We start from the raw sequence: 24628 nt of genomic DNA, 5'->3' as shown, positions 1-24628 counted from the left end.
CGCTCCTTAGCGAACTCACACCCTTTGGGTTAGGATATTTTCTCTTACCCTTCCCAACTCCCTCCTTCTTGCTCCTCACTCCACCCTCTCCTCCTTCCCCTCCTCCGCCTTCCCCTCTTCTCCCTCCACCCTCCCCGCATGCCTCCCCTCCCCCCCCCGTCCTCCGCCTGCCCTCCCTAACCCCCTCCACCCGATTCCTTTCTCCCTCCGCGCAGTCAGCTGATCGACGCCTAGCGCTCAGGGACGTCGTATATAAACAAAACACTGGAGCGTGCTCGAGCAGAAATTCACGTGCAGTGAGAGGTGGCACTTCTCTCTCTCTCTCTTATAAATCTCGTTCTTCTAGCCCCTTTTTTCCTCTTGTTTCCCTCCGCGGGAGAATAGACTAAAAGGGTGGAGAAGGAGAGAATCTATACGGATAGAGAAGATTCACGAGGAGCAAAACAACCGATCCGCTTTCGGAGGACGCGAGGAAGTGTTTCCCTCCCTTTGTCGTCGGAGTTCTTTGTGTGAAAAACAAAAACGGACGGACCGAATACGTATCCTTGTGGTGTTCCATGCGCCTCGCGGGTCGATCTTTTCCCGTCGTGATAGGACTAGCGGCTGTGTTGGTGTTGGGGCGCTGCCGTTGAGGATACGTCTTTACTCCGACGTCCATCGTTGAGAGCAGAGAACTGGGAGGGTCAGTTATCCCGTCATCTGGTGGATCGAGGTGCTTGCGTCCAGGATCTTCCGTGCGAAGAGATCAAGAGAGGGACTGTGCCCCAGTGACCGTGTGGTGTCCCACGTCTCACTTGCCTAAGTGAAGTAAGTGCACTCTGGTGTTTTGTTTTCTGTTCTGGTGCAATGTTGACGTGTTGACGAGGGAAATCGTTTGGATGTTTTGATTCGACAGCTTGCGTCCGGATGGTAAAAACGCGTGAGGGAATTGACCGTACTTATTCCAGTGTATAATGGAAAGGATTTGTGTTGACATGGGAAATAGTTTGGAAATTTTGAATCGTCAGCTTCGTTTTCGGATAAATAGAAACGCGAAGGATACATCGGCACTGTTGTGCATCACCCTCCTAACTGTGATGCGGGCACCACTGTACCTAAACTTTAAAGTTGGGAGAAAACCGAGACACCATTTACTTCCTGGGTATTTTTTCTCGCGCAATTGAAAAATATACATGTTGACAAAAGAAGCAGTTTGGATGTTTAAAATGACCAGTTTCGTTTCCGAAGTTCAAAGAAATGAACGAGAGAATCGCCTGTAGTTTTGTGTATGAGCTTCCCAACCGTAACGCAGTCACCACTGTGCTTCCTTGAGCGTCGAGTTTCTAGCGAATCACGGAAAAAGAAAACCATTAAGTGCTTCTCCGGTCTCGATCATACCCGGATCTCGTCGGTGAAAAGCATAGACGTAGTCATTTCCCTTCTTATTTTAGTTGAAAAAGACGTATTGAGTTAGGAATGGATAGGAAGGCGAAGGGGAACGAACGGGATACGCGTACTGATCCAAGGACGGCCTCAAGGATAAGTGCCACCGCGACCTGTCTCTCTTCTCTCCTGCATCCCTCCTCTTGTTGTTTTCCTCGCTGCTTGCGAAAGGGAGCGTTTATCTCAGCGCCATAGAGCTAGCAGCCGACGTCTCCTCCTCGCTTGTTTGAATGTCTATTCAATTATTCGCTGATCCGGTTATGCCGTCTCCGTGCGGGTTTTATTATGATAACGCTCAAGATCTTTATATGTTCTCGTCTTGGATTGCTTTCGAATCGGGTGTTAGAAAATTGTACAAGTGGGCGATAAGAACGGAAAATGAGGGATTAATAGGAGATATATAGATCAGGTGATGGAGGATGAGAATCAGAAGAGATTTGTTAGTATAAAAAGGTTTTCCGATGTGAGAATTAAGTGGTAACCTGCGTCAAACGATATTAGAAAATGATAAAAGTAGACGGTAACAAGGGGAAATGAGGGCTTCATAGGAGGTATATAAATCAGGCAATGAAGGATGAAAACGGAAGAGATGTGTAAATGTAAAAAGGTTTACCGATGGGAAAACTGAGTGGTGAGGTGCGTCAAGCCAATTCTAGAATTGATTACAGTGGGTGATAACGGAGATGAGCGTATTTTATTTAATTTCATCTCAGTTTTCTGGGTCAACAATAGGTCGTATTCCGTGGTAAGATTATATATATGCGCCTACTCTAACAATCATGGGATGCAACCCCTACAAAATTTCTTCGCATTTGTTCCGACGGCGTACTATCCTTCCCTGAAGCCTGTAAATCACATTTTTATTTTAAAATAGGACACAGGGTGAATAGAGAAGAATTAGGAATTAAAAACATAATGATAACAAGTGCTAAATCTGATTCTATTTCGGTGACTCACTTATACATATTTTTTAGCGATTATGAGAGTGTTTTTGTGTGGAAAAAATACTCCCCCCCAGAGACCTAATGGACATCACAGCTTCTGACTCTTTCGTAGTGAGTAGGTGCGTATTTTTCTCTGCCGTGTTCCACGACCGCGAGGGGAAGACTCTTGACAAGAGCACCGCGGAAGCGTGCTTTCAGTGCGGCGCAATAGACGGTGCGGCGCGCGGACGGGACAAGAAGAGAGGAAAAGCCTTCTCCCCCCCCCCTCCCTCTTCAATGCGGTGCCCCACCCACCGAAGTGCGTGGGTTTCCTGCCAGCAAGTTAGGTGTATACTGTTCAGCGTGTGTGTGTGTGGGAGTGGGAAAAAAAGTCGAGAGAAAGAGAAAGATGAGGAGTTGGATAGGGAGGGAGGGGAAGAGGGCGTCTTTTGTGTATATCGAGCGAAAGGAGCACTTTGCGGTGGCTGAGGGCACAACCACGTTCCTCCTCGCTCCCTCTCCTCTTCCTATTCCCTCTCCTTCATCCCTCTATCTAACTTTTTATCCTTACTTTCGTCTCATGATCCGAACGGCAGTAACCAGAGAAGGATGATAGGACTACGTTCTACAGTCGATTTCGAATGATTTTGCGGCTGAGAATTCGGCCTTCTTCGTCAGATTTCGTTGAATATCTCACAGGAGAGGAACTATGTAGGTTTGGACACGTGATAATAGTGGTGATTATCATTATAAATAGCAAATTTCTCTTCCCTGCGCCAAAGACAGCGAGGAATGAAGAGAATGGTCGAATGCTCAGCCAACTAAAAGGAAATGATGCGTATATTTCTGCCTTAGGAATCGATTCGCGAATATTTTTCTCTGAAATTTTTCGAATACTTCGTCTAGAATGAGGGAGCAGAAGCTTCTACCATTTTTTTTAGTTTATTTCGGTTGGAAATCTTTACAAGCCTGTGGAAAAATCAGACGCCGTCACTTCGGTTTCAATGCTTACGTATCATTATCAGTGTGACTCAATTGTGTTTTGATTGAACCACTTAACCATACAGATCATGATTTCATCACGCAGTGCCATTATCAAGAAAATGGGTCTGTGAGGTTAATTTATGATGTGTTTTATTTGTTAAATTCTGGTCAAATTTGTGTTAAATATAAAACAATGTGGAGATAGACTAATGTATTTTCATTACATGATTATCACATATTTTTCAAAATTCAAGCCGTAGAAGTCATCCAAGCACCATCAGATTGTCCTGAAGATCGACATCTTCAACTGATAATTTTAAATTTAACGTTTAAACCTAAATCGAGACGTTTTATTTTTCCTGGAATTTATGAATTTTTCCACTAGAAATAAATACATTAAAATGTTAGGCGAAGGTGCTTTATTTTCAACCCTTTTGTATCTTTTTGTCCGCGCAAGCTAATTAGCTCTTACTAGTAAGCTACTTACTACTAAGCTAGCAACTACTATTCTCAGTGTCACCCGTTTCTACTCATTTTTTCTCTCTCTTTCTTCCTACACTACGCCGGGCATCGACAACCAGTGAATTTACAGTCTTTAGGCCCATTATATACCCCACCACTCGATAATAAGATATCATGTTGATCATGTATTCTTTATTTCAATAAACCTATCCCTTTGAGTTTCACAAAACTTGAGAAGATCTGAGAATCCCTGTGGGACCGTACCTTTTATTTCACTTCCATTGGACTGCGAACCTCCATCATGAGTCCTCATCACCAATAATTATCTGACCCCCTTCAGCTTCAAAGGGCTCCACTTCCTCTTGGAAGAGAGAGACTACCCTGTCAGTGCTCTGGGAATTCCCTCAGCGTCCAGTATCCACTTGTTTCCGATCTTTGAACTAGATTTTTCCTTTTGGGGAGATAATTATGATAAAATGCTAGTTTAGAAAATTATGTTGTAATTAAAAAACGCAGATAATCCCTATTAATGACGTTGCCCTCTCTTGCTAATGGCAGCATCATTACTTTTAATATTATTTGCTTTTAGATGATTAATTAGTCATTGATAAATATTTTAAGCTCATAACTGATTTATTTTTTCATCGTTCCTCCGATAAGTTATCTCAGTTTCACCCGATTCTACTCAAATACTATTTTTTTTAAGTTGTCTGGATAACTTTAAGTTGTAATCATTGGTCTCCTATCAGTTTATTATATTTATTTTCCAAACATTTCCGCTTTTTAAATAATTTTTCTTGTCCCCCTCATTATTTCGCATCAAACCATTATTTTCTCCCATTTCATTTAATTGAAATAATGTGTGCTTTATGTTTTACACGTATACTCCGTATTTCTTGCGACATTTATTAGTAAAGTAAGAGATTCATTCGTTCAACTTCCCTTTTATTAATTTCAGTAATAATTTACCCACCTCTTTCTTAAACAACAGTTGTTATTCCTTCACAGGCAGTTTCTTCAGCTAATTATAAAGGCGTCTCGGCTTTTAACTGGGAAATGTGAAATTCAGCGATGCGTCGGAGAATGAACTCACTGTTTTGTAAGCAAAGCAATGTGGTGGCTGCTGTGTTCAGTCGAGGTAGGCGGGGATGGAGAAATCAGAATGAACTAGGCGTTTGCTGAAGATCACAGCTCGTCAATATTTCACAGGCGTCGCTGAGTGAGTGGGAGCTGTTTTCCTGTAACCCACTTAAAGACTTCCCTTTCGTAAGGGAAGAACGCCCAACTTCCCCCCCGAGGAGCCGAATAATGTTCGCGGGCGCGAGATCGGTGCAAAGAAGAAGCCGTAAAACTTCCCAGCTAGACTAGCTCGCATCAACTCTTCTCCACCCCCCTCCCACCTCCTCCTCCTCCCGCACAGTCGTGAAACGACCCGTGAAATCGCTTAACGAATCAAGCTACAAGCGGAATGGAGGGATTTCCAAGTCTCTGGTCAGAGTGGGAGAACGCCATTCGCCCCAGTCTCCTGCCTACCGGTCGCGAGGGGCGTAGGTCAGGATGGATCGTTCTTTTTTTTCATCCGATTCGTAGAGCTTCCCGTCGAACTAGGCCACTCAGGAGATGAATCTCCTCAGGCAATTCGTGCACATGCACGCTGACCGTTTCGTCCACTCTTATTGTTGGTGGGCGAAGAACAGAGGAAAGTTCACTTAAATTTTTTCAAATTTCATTCCAATTTTCACCGACGGATGCGGAATTATTTACATAACTACTGTGTGTGTGTGGACTACGAATTTTTATATTTCCTTTTCTTTTTCTTATTGAGGCTTTCTTTTCTTTTTCTTATTGAGTGCTTAGACCTGATATGAAGATGTAGCCAGCATAGTCTACCAAACGTCATCGGTAATCAACTTCGACGCGGCTATTCCGGAAATTTCCATTTCTTCATTTTTAAGCTCTGACATCTTATGAGTAAATTATCACTTTAGCCTGCATCACTTTGGAAGTTATCAAAGCTCAAAACGATGGTCGCAAGCTTAAAAATTATTAGGTAGCAATGTTGTGTATATAACCTAACCTCATACTTAAAAAAATTGAGTCCTATCAAATCTGCGGTTAATGCCATGGGAAAATAAATGAGTCACATGGTTTCAATCATCTTGATTCTGAGGGCTATTTCCCTCACAGTTAATCGTTATAAATAACGCTGTCCACCCTGGCCAATGGTTGGGTATCTTTGCAGGACCCTAAAATTAAAAAAATATCCAGAAAATGCTTCTGGCAGGGTCGGTTAGCCTTGGTCTTCTTGCATTTCTTCCCAATTGTCTTCTCAAATACCGTATTCACCCTTCATTTAATTTTTTTAAGTCTAATTCATGACCTATAACCGAAATTTTATCTTATTCTTTTGATGCAGTGGAGATTTAAAAAAAATTCCGAGTAATATCTTCTGAATTTTATGGCGTGATTTTCGACGTAGGGATTTCAACTGCAACAGATCAACTCAGTATCCTTAAAAAAATTAAAATCAAACTTATTTTCCATGAGTCTGATGCAAATGCATTGCCTATAATTTATTCACTGATAGTATATCCCGGGAATTACATTCCAGACGTCTTTTTAGCAACTCGCGTAATAAAGACCCGAGATAGAGCAATTCGAGTGAGCAATAGAGTGGACCATTGCCATTGCTTGAAGCAAGGTTCTCCGGTCAGTAGGTGAGCGATTTCCAAAGTGGCAGTGGCTACTGACATTTCGGCCTCCAACCAGAGGCAATCTGAAGTAGATCTCCCGCAATGAAAGGAAGAATGAGAGAAAGCAAATCGATTAACTTCATAGAACCGGTTTTTTGTCTATCCTCCCGAAAACTTTCTATTTCCTATTAAAAACAGCGTGGTCGTAAACCAACTGGATGAATATCGCTATAAAATTTCTATTTCTTGAATGGGTCTATATAATGATATACATTTGCATGTACTTGATAAATTATGCGCCATAATAGCCTTAACTTTCCTCCAGTAACTTAGGGCGATTTATGTCATGTACAATAAGTACGTTTGCCGTTTTTTATATGGAAAGGCATCTAGTTAGGAGTGGAACTAAAAAGTCGATTATTTCCCACAAACTGTTGTGATAAGACGTGATGTTATTCCTCGCCGCGCTCTCCAATTTTTAAGAAAGTTTTATTTAGTGAATAATGACAAAATTAAAAATATAATCCATCGCTAATTATTTGATTCATATAGTTTACTCTTCTCAATCCTCGCACTATTGAACATCAATAAGTAACCTTAAAATTGACAAATGGTATTTAAAATATTCCACAGTAAGCAAATGCGAAAAGGTCGTACCATTATTTCATCAACCACTTTCGTATTTTCCACTGATTCTAGTCTTACTTTATAATGTTATAATTATTTCATCATACATATTTAAAATTTATGACGATGTCAATTCTACAAACACAACAAAAATCAATGTGATCGAGGGTAAATTTGTTGCTTCAATGGAGATGCTCTCAAAACGGGATGATGTTTTCATTCTTGTGTTTCCGCACGGAGTTCACCAGCTTTCTTGTAAGACGCGACCTACCGCAAGGCGATCTGGCGTACGCTCACACCAGCGCCGTACCGCGTTGCCAACGTAAACAAGGATTTTTATAGAGCTTTCAAATATCTAAGACATGTTATGCTTCGACATTCCACATATTGATTTAGGGGTTCAAGATGTCTTGATTACGACCATTCCATAAAACCTCGAAAAAATAAATAAATGTTGGTCCTATAATATCATCAGCGATACACAGTTTAGCCTGATAAATATCTCGTTCCATTAATGACAGAACTGCGCCGCGGAAACATTCAATAGATAATCCCTCTTAACAAAAATATTTTGGTAAGGACAGTGGAAAAGGAACATTTTTTAATGATTCGCCGAGGAAGTCGGCTAATCAAGAAAAAAATTACCAAAGGTTTTAATCGGTACTTTCTCTGGCGGTTAGCGCAGCATTGAAGAGATATCACATTTGATAAAATGAGTGATTATAGGTGACCTTTTGATAAAAAGACTATCTAGGCGGAAATTTAAGGCAGGACATGAAATAAGGCCATCAAAGTGTTATCAATGGTTCAAGCGTAGCCCAAGAAACTGGCCGTGTACGAAAATTGACCTTTTTTTTGAAATAGTGCGCTACGCAGCTAACACTCAATATTTATCAAATAATACTTATAGTCTATGATTTGGGGCAAACTATTCTGCCTCATAAAATGCCAAGTAGTTTCTCGACATTATTCATAAATCAAACCTTGAAATCACCACGTATATAATGGAAACCCTTACTTTAGGATTTTTCGATACCTTTACCTCTAAGTGTCTAATACTTTTACAAACTACCTTATTGTGTACTACCCAAGTACTACCGCCAACTTCAAACCGAATGGCAGCTTATGCGCTTCATTAAGATATATACCCACGATTTACGATATTCATGTTAGTTGAATCTTCAACGAATTTGTGATGTGAACATGAATATTGTGTCGAAAGGCAATTGCGTTTGTAATAATGCATATCACTGTCACTTTCAACTCTCCAGCAAGGAAACACATCCAATAGTATTGCCGCAAGCTTTCCATGAGGTTTCTAATTTATGGAACAATTGTGAAATGTAAAGTCATCGATGACAAGCAGAGGCCATTTCCTCACCTAAAGTGGTTTGTAAAAGAGCCGACTGCTGCAACTCTAACGGTGGATTTACGTTGCGAAGTTAGCTTCCATAACTGCTTCCTATGAGTAGCTTCCACCTGCAGCACAGCGCACTCTACTTCGACGAAAGCAAATGCGTACCAGTTACAATAGGAAATCCATCCACAATCGATCACTCCCTCCATCGGTTTTAGAATTAAAAAAATATCTTTGGCTGCACCATTATAACGCATTTAGTCGATAAAGTCGATGAGATACAGATTGATTGAAGAAGAATTGGGTCACTTCTCTAATTTGAAAGGTGGAATTCCTCGAGGGGGACTTGTTTCCGGAAACGAATTCTTTTAAACCATTACAGGTATTGTGCAGTGGACATGGGCGTACCCAGCGAGGGGCAGGAGGGGGCAGCTGCTCCCCCCCCCCCAGAAGCAAAAATCGCAAATGTCTTTAAGGAAAATAATATTTTTTCAAGCAAATAATTTTAAAAACTAATAAAAAGCTGTTACAGTTTCCTTAAAATATTGATTTCATTCACCTTTTCCATGCTTAAATCTTACCATCAACTTGAACAACCATGGCTTGCCCCCTAGTTTTGATCCTGGGTACGCCCTTGCCGTGCATAAAGCAAATACTGAAGCCTTTCTTTCATTGAATGGATTTTGCATGATTTAGAATGCAACAACAACGTAGCTTTCTCTATTTGCATTGAATAAACTATTGAAATTTTGTAAGTCCCTTTAATCATACTGCTCCTTTACAAATAAGATCTAAAAACGCATTTATCGCAACGCGTTTGTTAATATGACTATAATTCTCGTTCCTTTAAATGATCGCATCGTTCCCATATGATTTTGGTAGCCATTTTTTAAAAGCTTTTCTCCATATTTAATTTTTAATTCTGAATAACAATGGAGATACAGTTAAAATCAAACTAAAGTTGTTAGAATATTGCATTGTCATCTGGTCCTGAGTTACCCTATAATTCTCAGCTTGATAACTAAACGGAAATTGGGTAAAAACTGACTTAAAAAATTTGACCCGGACAAGATGACAAACAACAAATCGAGTTTGTATAAACGTTATAAAATAATAGTTATAATAATAATAATAATTCGTCTCTCATTCCCATCTTCGTTGTTTTCACAGGATTTCGGGAATCGGAGGCCCCTTTGAGAGGCGAGCTCCGTTCCTTTAGGAAAGAGGAATCAGATCCAAGATGCGTCCACAGTTTGGAGCAGACTTGACCAACCACCAGCCGGGAGGAGGAGGAATGGGTGGCGGCGGCGGCGGACAGGACAATGGGGAGGGCAACAACGACAACGCGCCCCCGATCGTGCCCCCGGCCGGAGGGGTGCTTATGTGCTCCCGCTCAGCGGGCAAGGCCATCATCCGGGTGGTCGGCAGGTGCAACGAGGCACAGGAGAACTTCAACCTCGGTGAGTCACAAATTACACACTATTTGCACTCTTCAAAGCCGCCCTTACATCGCCTCAATTAGCCTAGACGCATCGTTGGGTCGTTGCCTTTGTTATCCTAAACTTAGCAAACTTTAGCCCCGCGGGTTTGAAAACACAGCACACATTTACTTTAAGAGCATAATGCGACTGACTACATGTAGTCTCGGCGACACTACATTATTTTATAATGGAAATAAACGAAAGTTTCACTACATTAATTTTAATGACTTTACTTCCATCGTTGAAAAAATCACATAATAATATTCACATAATTTAATAATCTGAAAACGTTTGATTTTATTTCAGAATATATCAAGGTTAGGGGATTATTGTTAGATTCAGGAATCATTGGTTAAAAAATAAGGAATATCTGAGTTTCTAGCCATTCGCTTTTGCGCAGTACATCCCAACGACTCCGATTAAAAAGACGATGGAAAAATTACCATCGACTTCACGCAAAGGCGCATACAAATGGTCGCTGCTCAATTGATCCAATAAGTCGTCTCAATGGATGAGTGCTCATTTAAAAAATGTGGGACATGCATAGAGGTTGTCAAAGTTAATTACTGCTATCCATCCTATCCGCCCTGCTTTGGCCAAATCGTGGTTGTTGTTTAAAAAAATCGTGTGTTAACTCTTTACTCGATTTACACAATTAACTCTATCAATTGATTGCCTTGTATTTCCATCTCATTGACGAATACTACATGATCCCTAATGGAATTGCAAAAATGCACCCTCGATGCAAACGCTTTACAGGGATCGCATCATTTTGCATTTCTATGAAGGTAAGTTCTTTACAGATTATCCCCCTTGCTTTTGCGAAAAATGTATCACCATCGCTCGTAATAATCCCGTATCGATCGTCCTAAAGCCGGCGAACAGTGGGAACCTCCCACCGCGGCCGCAGGGGTTGATGGGTTTCGGGGGTGGAGGTGGCCGGGGGAGCTTCTTTCCTGCGACGCACTTTGCCCCACCCCCCTCAAAATCTGCGACGGACGCATCTGCTCCCCTGCGCCACTATTCGCAACTCATCATAAATCTTAGGAAGGTTGTCGCTCTTAGAATCACTTAAGAATTTTTTTATAGCCTTATTTTCCTAATGTCTTAAAAATACGTTATCGCTTATGGCATTCCTTATTCATTGAAAGATAGATTGAAAACCAAAATACGCTGTTTTGTCAACGATTATAGTTTCTGGGAAAAAATTTAGAAAACAATTTCAGTCTCAATTACTTCCTAATAATACATTTTGATTACAATCAGTGCAGTAAATCGTTGATAGGTAATGCAGGAGTAATGTCCCCAAATGTCACAACTAAAATATTCTATATGATTACACTGATTTCAAAGCATGTAAAAAAAATCACATACAGGTACATTAAACGGGGAAACACTATTTAACCTTTTTTAAAAACTCATTTCCACATTTAGCACGAAGCTATTTCAGTTTCAACAATCTATTATATAATAAAGTAAAAAATCAATGTAAAATTTGATGCCATATTCATTTGAAAATGGTATTTTTATGAAAATGGAATTTTTATAGTTGGATCACGTACCAAGAAAAGCATATAAATTTTGGTTTAGCGGTGGGTCTCCATCAAGGGAAAACATTGACACACTGAACGACGCCACCTGTTACGTGCATATCTATTATTATTGAAGAAATAGGGTAGGGTCTGTATGGATCGGGCGTGAATGTAGTATATTGAATCCAATACAATCGGGCCCAGTCTCCTTGCTTCGTCCGAATTCAGCTCTCGAGCCACGAAAACCTCGATCCTCCGTGACTCCGCTCGGCTGGAAGGTAATCGTCTCCCGCCCGCCCGTGACCTGCCATCCTAGCAAGAGCCACTACTTGCACGATTCATGGGGTCACCTCGTGCCGAGAGCGCACCTCCGGCGGGTTCACGGCGGTGATTCACGAAAACTGGTGGCCCCCTTAACCGGAGATAAAAAAAAAGATTCCTCGAAGAGCGTTCGCGGCGGAAACGTTAACTGGTAAGTTTTACCTGTGCCCAGAAAAAGCATTCGTGTTACGGTTGTGACCTGATATCGGAGTCTTTGACCTGTGAAATTCATTCTGTGCAGTCTCAGGTTCCATTTTAGGACAGCTATTTGAGATTTAATGATGCGAGAAAAAATACATTCCTCGATGAGGAAGGTGATACTCAATCAACTATTTATTTATGTAATCAGCGTTATTCGAGATTGAAAATATTATGAATCGTTTCGGCTTCAAACAGTTACACTCAAAGTGTATACGTATGCTAATTGTCATGATTCATTCGAGCTCAAATGAGTTTTCTTCTTAAAATGAACCAATGGATAGGTGTCTCCTAGCAACGTATGAATGTGTTTCATTTCCATTAAAAGTGTATTTTTCTCTTTTATCCTTAGTGCTCATTCGCAAATTTTCAGAGAGAATATCTCATACTATTAATCGAATCGACCCATGGATGTTTTCTTGGAGGAGATTATTTTAAATAGAGGGATGAATGCCAAATTATCCTCAAAGTTTTAAAAAGAGGACCAACAAATATACCTAGCACAAGTTTTGTGTAATTTAATATTCTGCAAGGACTGCCTGGTTTAAATCTCAAACTCAATTAAAGGTTAATTTAAATCAAAAGTTAAGATATAATATATTTTATAATTTCTCTCCTTTACAAAAGGCGATGATAATAACGTATATTTTTTTCTACATTCGAAGTCATACTATCTCCATCAATTTACATTCGATAGTTTGACTATCAAGTATATTGTGGTAAGCTCTTCGGACTCGGCGCTGCGTTTTTCTTACCGTGGCAACAATATCCCCTGAGTTCATGTGCACTGGCCGTAACCTTCAGTTCAGCGACGTCAAGTGCATTCGCGCTTTCGGAAGAGCAGTCCGATCGGAGTTGGCAGAAATAACACCTTCCCACCTGCATGAGGACGACGAGATGAAATGAGGGAGAAATAAAATAAATGCGCGGCGCGTCCGGCCCGCCCACGGGGACACCCTCTGCTGTGCTAACTCAACTCCGGGCGAGCGAGTCAACTGCGCAGCAACAGCTGATGTCTCGCGTGCCGAGGAGCGTTCGGTGTGCTTTGTTGTGGCTCGCGTGTGTGCATACAGGCGACACCACGTGCCAGCCCGCTCGCTCACAGTCGCGGAGTCGATGATCCCGGGAAGGGGGAAAGGGCAGACAGGAGAGGGAAGGAGGGGAGGTATCAACAGTCGTGTTTCATTTTGTTATCGACGAAGAAGTCATGCGCGTTCTCTACGCAAAAATAATACGACGCATTCTATATATCTTATCTTATATCTGATGGATTGTAAGTCAATTTTTAATAAATGATATGTTCGTAAAATATACATTGATAAAGCGTTTGAATGAGTAATATTTTCTTCGATAAAAATTATATAAAATGCGGAAAAACCCAAGATAACAAAACTCTTTCAACTCTTCAAGATTTTGCTTTCCTAATTTAGTTTTTTTAGTTTTTCCACCTCTCCTATGCTGCATGCTAATATTTTAGTCTTCTTTTTGTGTATTTTCAACTGATACAGATATCTTGCCTATGTCCTTTCCTTATTTGTCAAATTCTCCTTCAAATCATTTTCTGTTTCGGCTAAGTAAGATAAGTTGTTTTTAAGTCGCAGCATACTTATCCTTTCTCCGTTAAAACTGACAGCCAGAGCCTTCTATTTGATTTCATTGACGGTTTTTTCGATGTAAACATTAAAAATTGCGGGGGACAGTGCATGCCCTTGTCTCACTCCTCCTATTCTTGCTTCTTCTTGGTTGGGTTTGGATTTTATCACGGGTATATGAGATAAAAAAAACTGTTGCGTGGTCGGCAAGCACGGCGATGAGGTTGAAACTCAAACCTCATCTTCCTCTTAAAAAATGCCATTCATCACGAAGTGTTTGCTTGCCTGAGTGACTACTTGTTTGATTTCCCGACCGCGGGAACATTCTGCACCCGTGTGAGGAAAGGGGTTGGGGGCAGGTAAACATTGAGAGGAACAACACGCGAAGTGGCTGCTCATCTCTTGATTTGTGAGATCGGAAAGTCCGCTCCAGGTGTTGCAGTGGTTTCGACACAAATGGACTTCCGGCCAGCGCTCTTCCGCGTGTTGTGAGAGGTCTATTGCGGGAATCGAATGCAAAATCTTAAGTGAGAGGAATGATTGCAATCTTCCGCGATCAGCGATGCTGTCATTTGAAAAAAATAAGGAAACTTTTCACAGAGGGAGCTATTATTTATGTGGTAGGGAAAAACTGAAATTATCTACGTATCATTTTTGAATTAAAATACCAACATTATTAATTGGATATAAAAACTCCGGTGACAAATATAAAAATACTAATTAAAAAAAATGCAGAGTAAAATTTCAAGGGAGGAATGTAATAACTTCGATAAATATTTTTCAGCGACGATATCAACTGTTGATTAAAGAAAAAAATATTTCAGTTAAATTTTGCAGGGTGCAATTAAAAATAATCTCATTACTTTGGCAGAAAATTTATGTTCATTGTACCAAAATGACTGCTCGAAACAAAATCATTAAAATGAAAACGAATAAAAAAATAAATCTTTGAATTATCCACATAATTATTTCTGAACACAATAAGACCTGCAACGTTATATTTATACGCTTCAATTCTTGTAAAATATTGCAATATTTCATTTAGAAAAATCATCTCAATGCTCGAAAATGATGACTAGTCGAATGTATTTTGATATAGGCCACAAGCGTACATTCTGCGTTAGTCTACGTCTTCATACAGTTAAAATGTCCCGCGTTCTGAAACGACAACTGATTTTTCAGTCCATCACAACGCCGGTTAAAAGGAAATAAAAAAATCTGACTTCATGACCAAGAAGTGGTCGGAATTATTCAAGGCATCAGTTAATTCACAAAAATGCCATGAAAGTCCCTGAATCCCTATTCACGCTACTTGAGCGCTGACGAGAGAGGCAGTGATTTATGGAGTCCAATTGCCATCAACTAGGCTACTAAGACCACTCCTCGCCACGGTACCGAACGCTCTCGACTATCGATCGCCTGGAGGGAAGACTAAAGATAGAAGATTTGTTCGCACTGAAAAAAAGAACAGGGAGATTTGGCATCACGGTGCCCTGGAACTATCCTTCCTTGCAATTCATCTCTCTGCATCTCCTCCTCCCCCATCTCTCCCCCCCACCTCTCTTTCTCTCTCCGCATTCAACACTGAACGGAATTCGAAACGGATTTTTTCCCCCTAATCCGCACCTACGGAGTGAAAGTACCGAAGGGTTATCGGAAAGGAAATAGTTTATAGGATTTTACTGCAACATCTAACTTTGAATGCTACTATTTAAATATTTGATCGATTCCTTCGTAAGAAAACCTAAAATTTACATTTAACTACGCAGGTATGAACTCTGTATTTACAATGCTATCCGATCTGAGTTATCTCACGAGAAAAAACGAAATCATTTCTATTTATTTCAGAATAGGATATTTTTAATTGATATTTCTCGAAAAACATTTGTTTAATTCCCTAAATAAATTGGCAAAAAAATTTAAAAAATACTGATTTTAAAAAATAATGGAAAAATTTCTTGAAACATTTTTGGCGGCAGGAAACTCAAATTAAAATAGCCAACATTATTTTCGGCGACGACCCTCTCGTTTTTACGACCCTCTTCTCTTCAGTTTTAGCGTTCCCAGGCGCAGTCCATCAATTTTTTTTACTCACCTGCATGTCCACTCTGAAGTCTTATCTTTGGCACAGCATGTAGATCCCCTCTTCCCCTCGGGCTCCTGCCGAATATTCTTCCCCCCTCGTGAGTGGCTACGGCCATCCCTCGCCCTACTTTACTTCTACAATCCCCCTTCGGCTGGTTGGCTCCGTTTGAGCGGTTTCACCCTTGATCCCCTAGACGATGCGGATCCCATATTAAACTCTGGGCGCAGCAAGACGAGCGGGTTGGTGGTGGTAACCTTAAACTCAGCGCGCAGATCGGCTGAGGCGAGAGAAAAATATTTCTAGTTCTTTTTTATGGCAATGGCCTCGCAAGAAAGCAAAATGTTTGGGGTGGCCCCTATGGCGCATATATTTTAATCCTCTTTCCACCATGGATCATCCTCACATTCTAGAGGAACTATTTACCGTTGAGAGTTCCCATGGATATGAGATGCACGCTTAGTATTCACTGAATCTTCATTTCAGTAATTAAAACGCTTAAACAATTAGTAAAAATTTGTAAAAATAAGCTGATAGTATGGAAAAATGTTTTTTTTTACGTTGTCTACGGCTTTTATATACTCATATGTGACTTTTCTCGTGGACAACGATATTTTTAGGTGAAAATATCCCTTCTCTAATTTCAAACGTTGTAATTTTGCTTGCTAATATAGGTTTTTGTTCTGTAACACACATCAGTCTTAGGAGAGGAGCACCAATGCTTGTAATGAGATGGGACTAAATAGTTTTAAAATTAATTTGAATAAAAAAATGAGAAAAGTCAATTAATAATTCCCATTCATATGTCGAGCCCATTTGAACGATCCCTGCGTTTGAGTTAAATCGTTTTTAATTTGGTACAGAGAGACATTAAATCATCATTTACTCTCACCAGTCTAATTTCTTTTCCTTAGACGTTCCTATCCAATTTTCTACCAAGTGAGTACTTACAATTGCAGCATGGAAATTCCTGCATTAGCATATTACCTCCTCAGGGTAATTTAGTCACGATGATGATGAGTACATCATATCCGAAGATGTTCTTTCTCATACATGAATTGTGATCCAGGTACTCGGCAATTCTTGCTTGCCGTTTGCAATGTCTCTCCTTTTCATCTAACTGGACTATTCCTATTTATGCAGCATCGCTATGCAAGAGTACTATTTGTTCAGAACGGTCCTCGATTGCACGAGGAGATTAATTGATTCCGCCCTTTCCTGATGTAGCGATTAACATTCACGCCGCCTTCTCCCGAAAGAGCAAGTGCTCCACGTACTAATCGAGGGCATTTCAAGCTGAAGAAACTGCGGCGCATTGTTACTTTATGCAGACCGCCACTCACTCCGCTAGCACCTGTGCCCATGGGGCACCTGAATCGTCCCGAGGAAGCTAGGCACGTGGTCCATGCGTCTCCCAAGCCAGCTACCTCACAACCGCAAAGAGAAGGAGGAATGGGGATTGAAAGCGGTATATGCCGAACAGTCTTTTTTCGTGAGTTGCGTCGCAGCAGTATTTACTTACCTTCCTTGCTTGGGCACGGTGCTTTCTTGCATCACAAGAAAGATTAAATGTATCCGTCTTCGTCCTATTCCTTACCCCTATTCCTTGAACTGCGTTCTACCATTGCATGTTATTATTCAGTAATACAAATCCCAGAAACATGAAATTATATGGATACATTCCTCGCACGTAAAAAATTGTTACATTAAAATCGCCTGGTCGTTGGGCTCCAGGAAACTGCAAAAATTCAGCTCATTTTCTAATAGTTTATGTAAAAACTAATCTATTGATCCCTCGTGAATTTCAATAAGGCTGACAAAAAAGGAGAATTGGAGCGAGACTGAAAGTCCGTCCTCAACCACCGTTCAATAATATGTTCTCTTCTTGTTTTTATTCTTAATGCATTCCTAACGTTGAATTTCTGGGACTTTACCATGCAAAGCATTCGTGTGATATCTCTTCGGTCACGAAGAATATTATAATTTGAAATTCTCGTTCAACTTTGAAGCTGTCTGAAAAACTCATTTTAGTTCAAATTTTGTTCTAATTCAATTTTTGAATTGAATTGCAATGTTTAAAATCATCCGCTGTTCAGTTTCTACATATGAGAACGAAGTGAAATCGCAAAGGAACTTTCAAAATGCACTTTTTAATTATCGATATTAGTGTGTGCCGCGGTTTCCATCACACTAGCTCGAAGGTTGCTGAAATATTAGGTGCACGCATATAATAGTGGTAACAGACATTTCCCATAATATCAACGAATGAGATTGATATATTCCGCAAAATTATTTTTACGGTATTAACCGGGCCTACAAATTTACCGAGAATTATTGCCTTAATTTTAATTGTAATATTTTAAGTTTAATTATGGCAAGTCGAATAAATATCACGATGTTTCCCTAGGAAAATAGTTGATGTGTAATTCTGCTAAAGATAATTTTCTACTGAATTTGCAGTAAATGCTATGGATAAAGACTGAATGTGTTCTTTTCTCTTCGAGTGCATCAATTCGTGTTCAGGAAAGGAGACTTCAGTTGATATAGGTTTTCCCGAGCTGGTGTCCGATAGGGACTTGAAGCCATTAGTTGCCAGGAAGTGTGGCCGTTCGTCTCTCCGGCCAACATTCACTCCAGTATGCCTGCCTTCTCTCTCGACAGACTACCGGACACGCAATCCTGTGAGCTATTCGAAATATCCCATCGGATACGTAACGCGATTTCTCTTTTAGGGCCCCAAAAATAAATAATTAAGTAATGTTACGGCGACAGGAACTCGTTTAGATGAAAACTGAGGAAGCTGGTAGAGGAAGGAACTCGGCAAGAGAAAGTGTTTTAACGAAAATCGTAATCCATTAAATATAAGATTCATGCTCTGGTCCTACAAGTTTTTTTTCATGGAAACATGATAAAAGAAAAAAATTCTTTTTCGAAATATCAAGTTCTTCATCCATCCGTTCGTATCAAGTTACCCACCGAAAAACATTTTGCGTTTGCCGTTATACAGTGTCAAGGTTACCACGATGAAACGGTTTAAAAGCTAGAAGATCTCACGGAAGATTGCAGAGATGTATTTCGTTTGGATACTTAGTCTCTTAGTCATTATTAAGAAAAGATCTGCACCAAGGAAAAGGAAATTTAATTTTAAAATTATTAAGAAAAATAATGATTGAAATAATTATATTTTAAAAATGAAGTAGTAGCCGAAGTTATCCACGGGCAAAGCCAATACAAAATGCTGAAGACAGACAACCATTGCTGTTTTCCAAGAATTTGGCAAAGAGGAATTGAAGAATCTGTCATGCATACATTACCAAGAACATATTATTCAATCCTAAAGAATACCTCCGCAAAACTTCAAAAATCAAAATTTTATATTCACGTAAACCAATCTCAATGAAATATTCATATTTATATATTTTTTTTAGATCACGAGATGTGGGTATTGACCCACATCTCGTGATCTAAAAAAAATATATATATATAATAAGGGGTCGTGAAGCATAAATTTTGAATATTCATATTATCATGAGAATCTAAACATAGCAAATATCGTTTTTTGTAATAAAGCATGAAATGTGGAAAATGTCGACGCACTTTAACGCAAAATTTCTACAGAAGAAACTACATGAGTTCAATGCTTACGGCATATTGTACCTATAAATTGATACTTCACCTCATTTCTAAAGATAGAGTTAGTGTTTCGATCGAGGATAAAGTTTTCCAAAGGCCGCGCTCCATTCCACTGTATCTTTCCTCCACCAGTTTTCCCGTTGTGGGGGGTGGGAATAAAAGTTGATCGCCAAGAACGACCCGTAAGGCATTTCGAGGCAGTCCAATGTGGTAAAGGTTCTTGCCTCTTATGGAAAGGCAAGGACGAAAATCAAGTGTCCGTGAGAGAGATAAAGATGGGGGTAGGGGCAAGCGGAGACGTTCTCTGAGCAGAGCTTTGCGGAAACTTCCGCAGGAAATGATGGGAACCGTGGTTTACTGGACCGCTAAGTGCTCCCACTTCTAACTAAGAGTTCTTCTCAGCCTCGACCGAATGAGGTTTTAGCCATTAAAGTGAACCTTTAGAATCGTTCGCGTCACCTCCGTGTGCAACAACAGACCTCGTCGTTGACCGATTTCTCTGAAATAGTATAATTCTTCTCGGTAAACTACTTCGTCATTATATTTCACACAAGTATGTCCGTGCCTTTCGGCCTCGATTGGTGAAAATCTCTCACAGGGCAGTGTTATCTCAGTTTTGATTGAACACTGTAATTATTGATCATTAAAACGAATAGCGAATTTTAAGAGGCCAGTTGTAAAATATTATATTTGAATTAATTTAGTTTTTCGGAGAAGGGTTTTAATTTTCTTGCCTTTGCCTCGAAATCAGCCGATTTAGCTTTCCACGGTTGCCTCATATTGTTTTTGTAAAGGCAGCATTTTCACGCAACCAAATTCAATTGTTTGTATCATGAAATTCTCATTCAATGACCGTTAAATTCCGCTTAATTTCTTTCGTTTCAACTCGACGCTTATAGTTATCAAAACGTTTCTTAGAGCTCTGCTGCAAGTGAAGAGAATTTTCAGCATGTCCTCAATTGTCATTGCATTAAAAAAAACATTAATACGTGCACTATCTAAATTCCTGTAGTCCTCAAGGCTAAGAGTCAATTCACTCGTTTTTGAATCATGAGATATGTAGATCTCTGTCGTTTCATCACCATCCTCGCTGCAACCTCTTCCCCCTCTCCCAAGAGCATCACTCGAACCAGCGCGCTCCGGACTGATGTCCCTTTGATTTCGGCGCTTTCGGCCCGACGGCGAATATCAATAGAGACAGGCTCGTTCCCACAGGGGCCCCACGTTGCCCTACATTCCGCTCCCATCTCTTCGAACACAGTGCATCTCCTTCATCGCCGAGGATGAGGGCGTAGCGTTGGGGCATTTCGCAGCTACGACGACGTCCACTAGAGTCGAATGGGAACTCAGCGGAGGAGGGGCTCGGCTTGTTTTCTACGAATGTAAAAAAAGAGCCTCCAATTTTTTGAGTTTTTTCTTTATTTTTAACTCCTCGGTTCCACTCCAATGTTTGGATTTGGTTCGCGAGCTCGTTTCCTTTAGGGCCGAACGAGCTTTTGTTTCGGAAGCTTTCGACAGGGATTACCATCCGATGATCCCCGCAAACTCGGTCCCAACAGCAGATTTCGGCGTTTTTTTCACTGCGAAGGATGTAAAAAAATATCTAAAAAGGCACCACGACGTTTCGATTTTTATCTCACAATCAGAGCAAGTCTCTCATAAATGGTATTGCTAAAAAAATACACTTTGCTTGGGTGGATGATAACGAACTGCTGACATCATCAAATTCAGCGGATTATCAATAAGTTCGACAGCCGATATGCCTCACGCAGTTAATGTGTTGATATTACAAAAAATTAGGGCAATATTTTTTTATTTCACTGCGCTATTGTTATCCACGGCGTCGTAATCGGCGTCGTGATCCGGAAACCTATCTCCACTCCTCATTTAATTCCGACTTCTCTGAATGGCCCTTGCAATCTTCCATATGGTGGTGTGTAATTAATACATGTGGGCAATGCTGGTGGTAGCTTAATTATAACTGCGTTGTGGCACCTCGTGGGATGTGTCGGAGACCCTGCAAGAAAATGAATCGCGTATGATATGTTAAAATGCAAGGAGATTCGATCGTTGGCAATGGAGCGAAAATTTTGCGTTTATTTTTTATCATCAGAACTTTTAAATGTATGTTACCTTTCCAAAAATCCACTCGATATTTTGCCTGTACTTTTCCTCATATTTTATATAACCCTGATGCTAGTATTTGAAATAAATACGATATCGCGTAGTTGAAAATTTGTAGTGGAAGCTCCAAATTTGTTGCTTTTACGTAATATCTCCACTCCTTATGGCATCGTAGAATTGGTTCCTTAAAACGACAAAATTCAGTATAGTAGTCATTTCAGTTGCCTAGGCGCTCCGTTTCTCGCATTAGCACGTATTTCTTAGCATGACTTCACCTAACCCCACATAAAAGGAAACAAATCCCTTTCCCATTCGTGGCCTTTCATTCACCCTTCAATTCAGCCTTCAAAATCACATCACTTTAAATAATATTCTCCTTTCACTAAACCTGTTGATCACATCTTCCTTTGCACGTCATCTATCTCTTCACTGTACACCCTATATTCCTCATTTCCTTCACTTCCTCATCCTACCACCTATATCCACATAATACTCAGGAATATATTCATATGCTTGTAAAACGAGTTTCCTAATCAAGAAAAATAAGATAAGTAAACTTTGAAAGAAACTTAAAGACGTATAGAAACTGAAACTATGTAGATCAATTACAATTGTCACTTTCTGGGGAATGCACGAGTGTTTACAAACGAGAAATAACAGCGAATCAGGAAATAATAAATCAAAAATTAACTACTATAATAATCAGAACATTACACGCATTCCTTCCAACCTGTCGCGTTTGACAGTCCTAGAGATCTGGGACGTGTTTAAAATGATATATCCTTCGCGTCGTCCTTGGAGTCGAGGAGGAATCTAAATTTTCTTATAATTCCATCGTCTGTATAGTCAACTGTAACATCAAGTGGCTCTCGGTAAATGAAGTATTGATATAGCCGTCTCCTCAAACGTGATCGAGTCCTATGACACTATAGTTCACGCATCCCCGCAGTGACTCGCAAAGGGACAAGGGACAAAACAATCGCTGGACAAGCGACCGCACGTGAGTTAGCTAGAATTGCTGAGAACCAGCAGTGCGTTGGGATGTGAATCACCTCGGCAATGCGTCCCCTCCCCTCTCTCCCCCCGAGGTCGACGGAGGAGGTGGGAGTGATACGTTGAAGGGATCGGAGAGCGGGGGAGGAGGGAGTCCGCAGATCGCAGCGGTGATCGGCGTCATTCGGAGGCGCCGCCGTAGCCGTTGCTTCGACGTCGACAGACTGTTTTCCCCCGAGCGACCTGCGCTGCGAAAGGCACCTCGAAGGTCGACTCTTCACGCCTTACCTTCCGACGACGGAAGATGGATGGCATAGTGTAAATCTGCATTCCGTATTCGCATCATGCGTTTGCGTCACCTTTAGGCACTCTTCCACTTGGTCTGTGGTTTCTTCTAGCCGCTACACTTTGTAAATAGAGTAGCTTCCTGCAATATTGCAAATTTGTGACACTAACGTCGCGTGAGCTGTTGATTTACATCTTCATAGGGGTAAACTTGGAGGAATAATAATGCACTATTGAATTATGTGGTAATTGAATTAGTAAGGTTCCATTTGTATCCTTCGTGAATACCGGGCAGAGGAAAAATTCTTAGCTTCAAATAATTAGAAATCTTCGTATGGTCAGTAATTGTACAAGAAAGCAAGACTCCAATGGCTTAATCCAGTGTATTGTGCGTTTACTTAAAAAATCTTATAGCACGGAAGCCTTAGCTGTTGGGTAAACATCTTAATTAAATCACATAAATAAGTAACTACCAATTTCTTAAATATTTAAGAATAAAAAAAATACAGGCACTGATTGGTTACACAAACGATTATGCCTGAAACTCGTTCTAAGCTACGAGCAACATTGCATGAGGACGCCGAGAAGCCTTACCACGGGTGAAAAATGTGGGCCAATAGTGGAGAATAAAGACCTCTCTTAGCTTGCCAACAAAGAGATCGCCCCAGAGTAAGGGGCTCTGAAATACGATAATTTCGTATTTTTGTCCGAATTTCTTTCGTTTGAGGAGGGCCGATTTCATTTTACCCATTTCCTTCTTCACGCCTTCCTTCAGGGTCAGTTTCTTACTAGTTTTTCTATTGACAATATTTACGTATACACGATCGTCAATATATAGAGTCATTGAGATCTATCAGAAAAATGAAGTGACATAACGTTATACTGATTATACCTGCTGGCGGCTATATTGTTAAAGAAATTGACTTCATGTCACTGTAAATACTGCCAATTCATCATGAACTGACATTTGATTTTACATTTTCTTTGCACAAAAATGAAGATAATTTGATAGGAATTTAAAGTTATTATCAACAAAAAGGGTTGGCTAGAGAGTACCGAATTGCCAATGTGTTAACTATATTTTGTTCACACTGGACTTAAAGGCTTTTACAGATTCGATCGAACGAGTCTCACAATCGCGACCTTCAGCTGTGTGGCCGTGGGAGAGAGAGATTATTGCGATTGAGCCGGACGATTTATCGAGGCGTCGGGCTGCGTTCATGAGCCTTCCGGGTGCTTCTTTTAACGTTTCACTCGATATCCATGCTGCTCGTTACTCACTTAGTTTCTCTCGAATCTAAAATTCCACGGAATCCACGAAAAAAGTCGTGAGAACGTTCGTGCGAAATGGCAAATTGGAATGAAATCGTCGTCAACCCATCCACAGCATCTATGGAATATGATCGAAGATTTGTGACTAATTTGAGTAATGACGTTTTACATCTGCGCTTCAAAATAATGGAAACTTTCCATGAACAATGGATGTATTTTCTAATGTTATGTGATCTTCAGGCGAAAGATACTTTAAAAGAAAATGTTGTGAAAAGCGAAATTTGAAGATGTTACAAAAGCGAAATCTGATGATTTTGTAAAACGGAAACCGATCTGCAATAAATATTTTCATGGGAGAAGGTGCCTAATTTTTCTGAAGTAGTCTTCGTATTGATTTTTTTAACTGTTAGAATTTTCCATTTAATCCATTTCCTTTTTCATGTCTTCCCTCGGGGTTAAAAATACTTTTTTTTTTCATTTTTAATATATACTTAGATACGATCGATAATATGTAGCGTGATTAAAATCTATCGAAAAAGTGAAGGGACGGTAGGTCATATTGCGGGACCTGCCGGCTATAATACTTTTTAAAATAAATTACTTCATGTGAACTGTAATTATTGCAAATTCTCCACCAACTGACAGT

At 40.3% G+C, this 24628-nt stretch overlaps 1 protein-coding gene across 1 annotated transcript in view; it reads left to right on the top strand.

Moving 5' to 3' along the window:
- The first annotated feature begins 246 nt into the window (after window positions 1-246).
- The window catches only part of LOC124170544 (leucine-rich repeat protein SHOC-2), a 93410-nt gene continuing 69028 nt past the window's right edge, over window positions 247-24628 (top strand). The window contains exons 1-2 of the mRNA XM_046549343.1: window positions 247-807; window positions 9639-9928. Of these exons, the coding sequence (XP_046405299.1) occupies window positions 9709-9928 (220 nt within the window). The 5' untranslated portion in view covers window positions 247-807; window positions 9639-9708. The remainder of the gene's footprint in view (window positions 808-9638; window positions 9929-24628) is intronic.

This window comes from Ischnura elegans, chromosome 1, assembly GCF_921293095.1.
Source record: "Ischnura elegans chromosome 1, ioIscEleg1.1, whole genome shotgun sequence".
Lineage (NCBI taxonomy): Eukaryota > Metazoa > Arthropoda > Insecta > Odonata > Coenagrionidae > Ischnura > Ischnura elegans.
The sequence above is the reverse complement of the archived record's forward strand: the minus strand, read 5'-3'. Positions and strand labels throughout refer to the sequence as shown.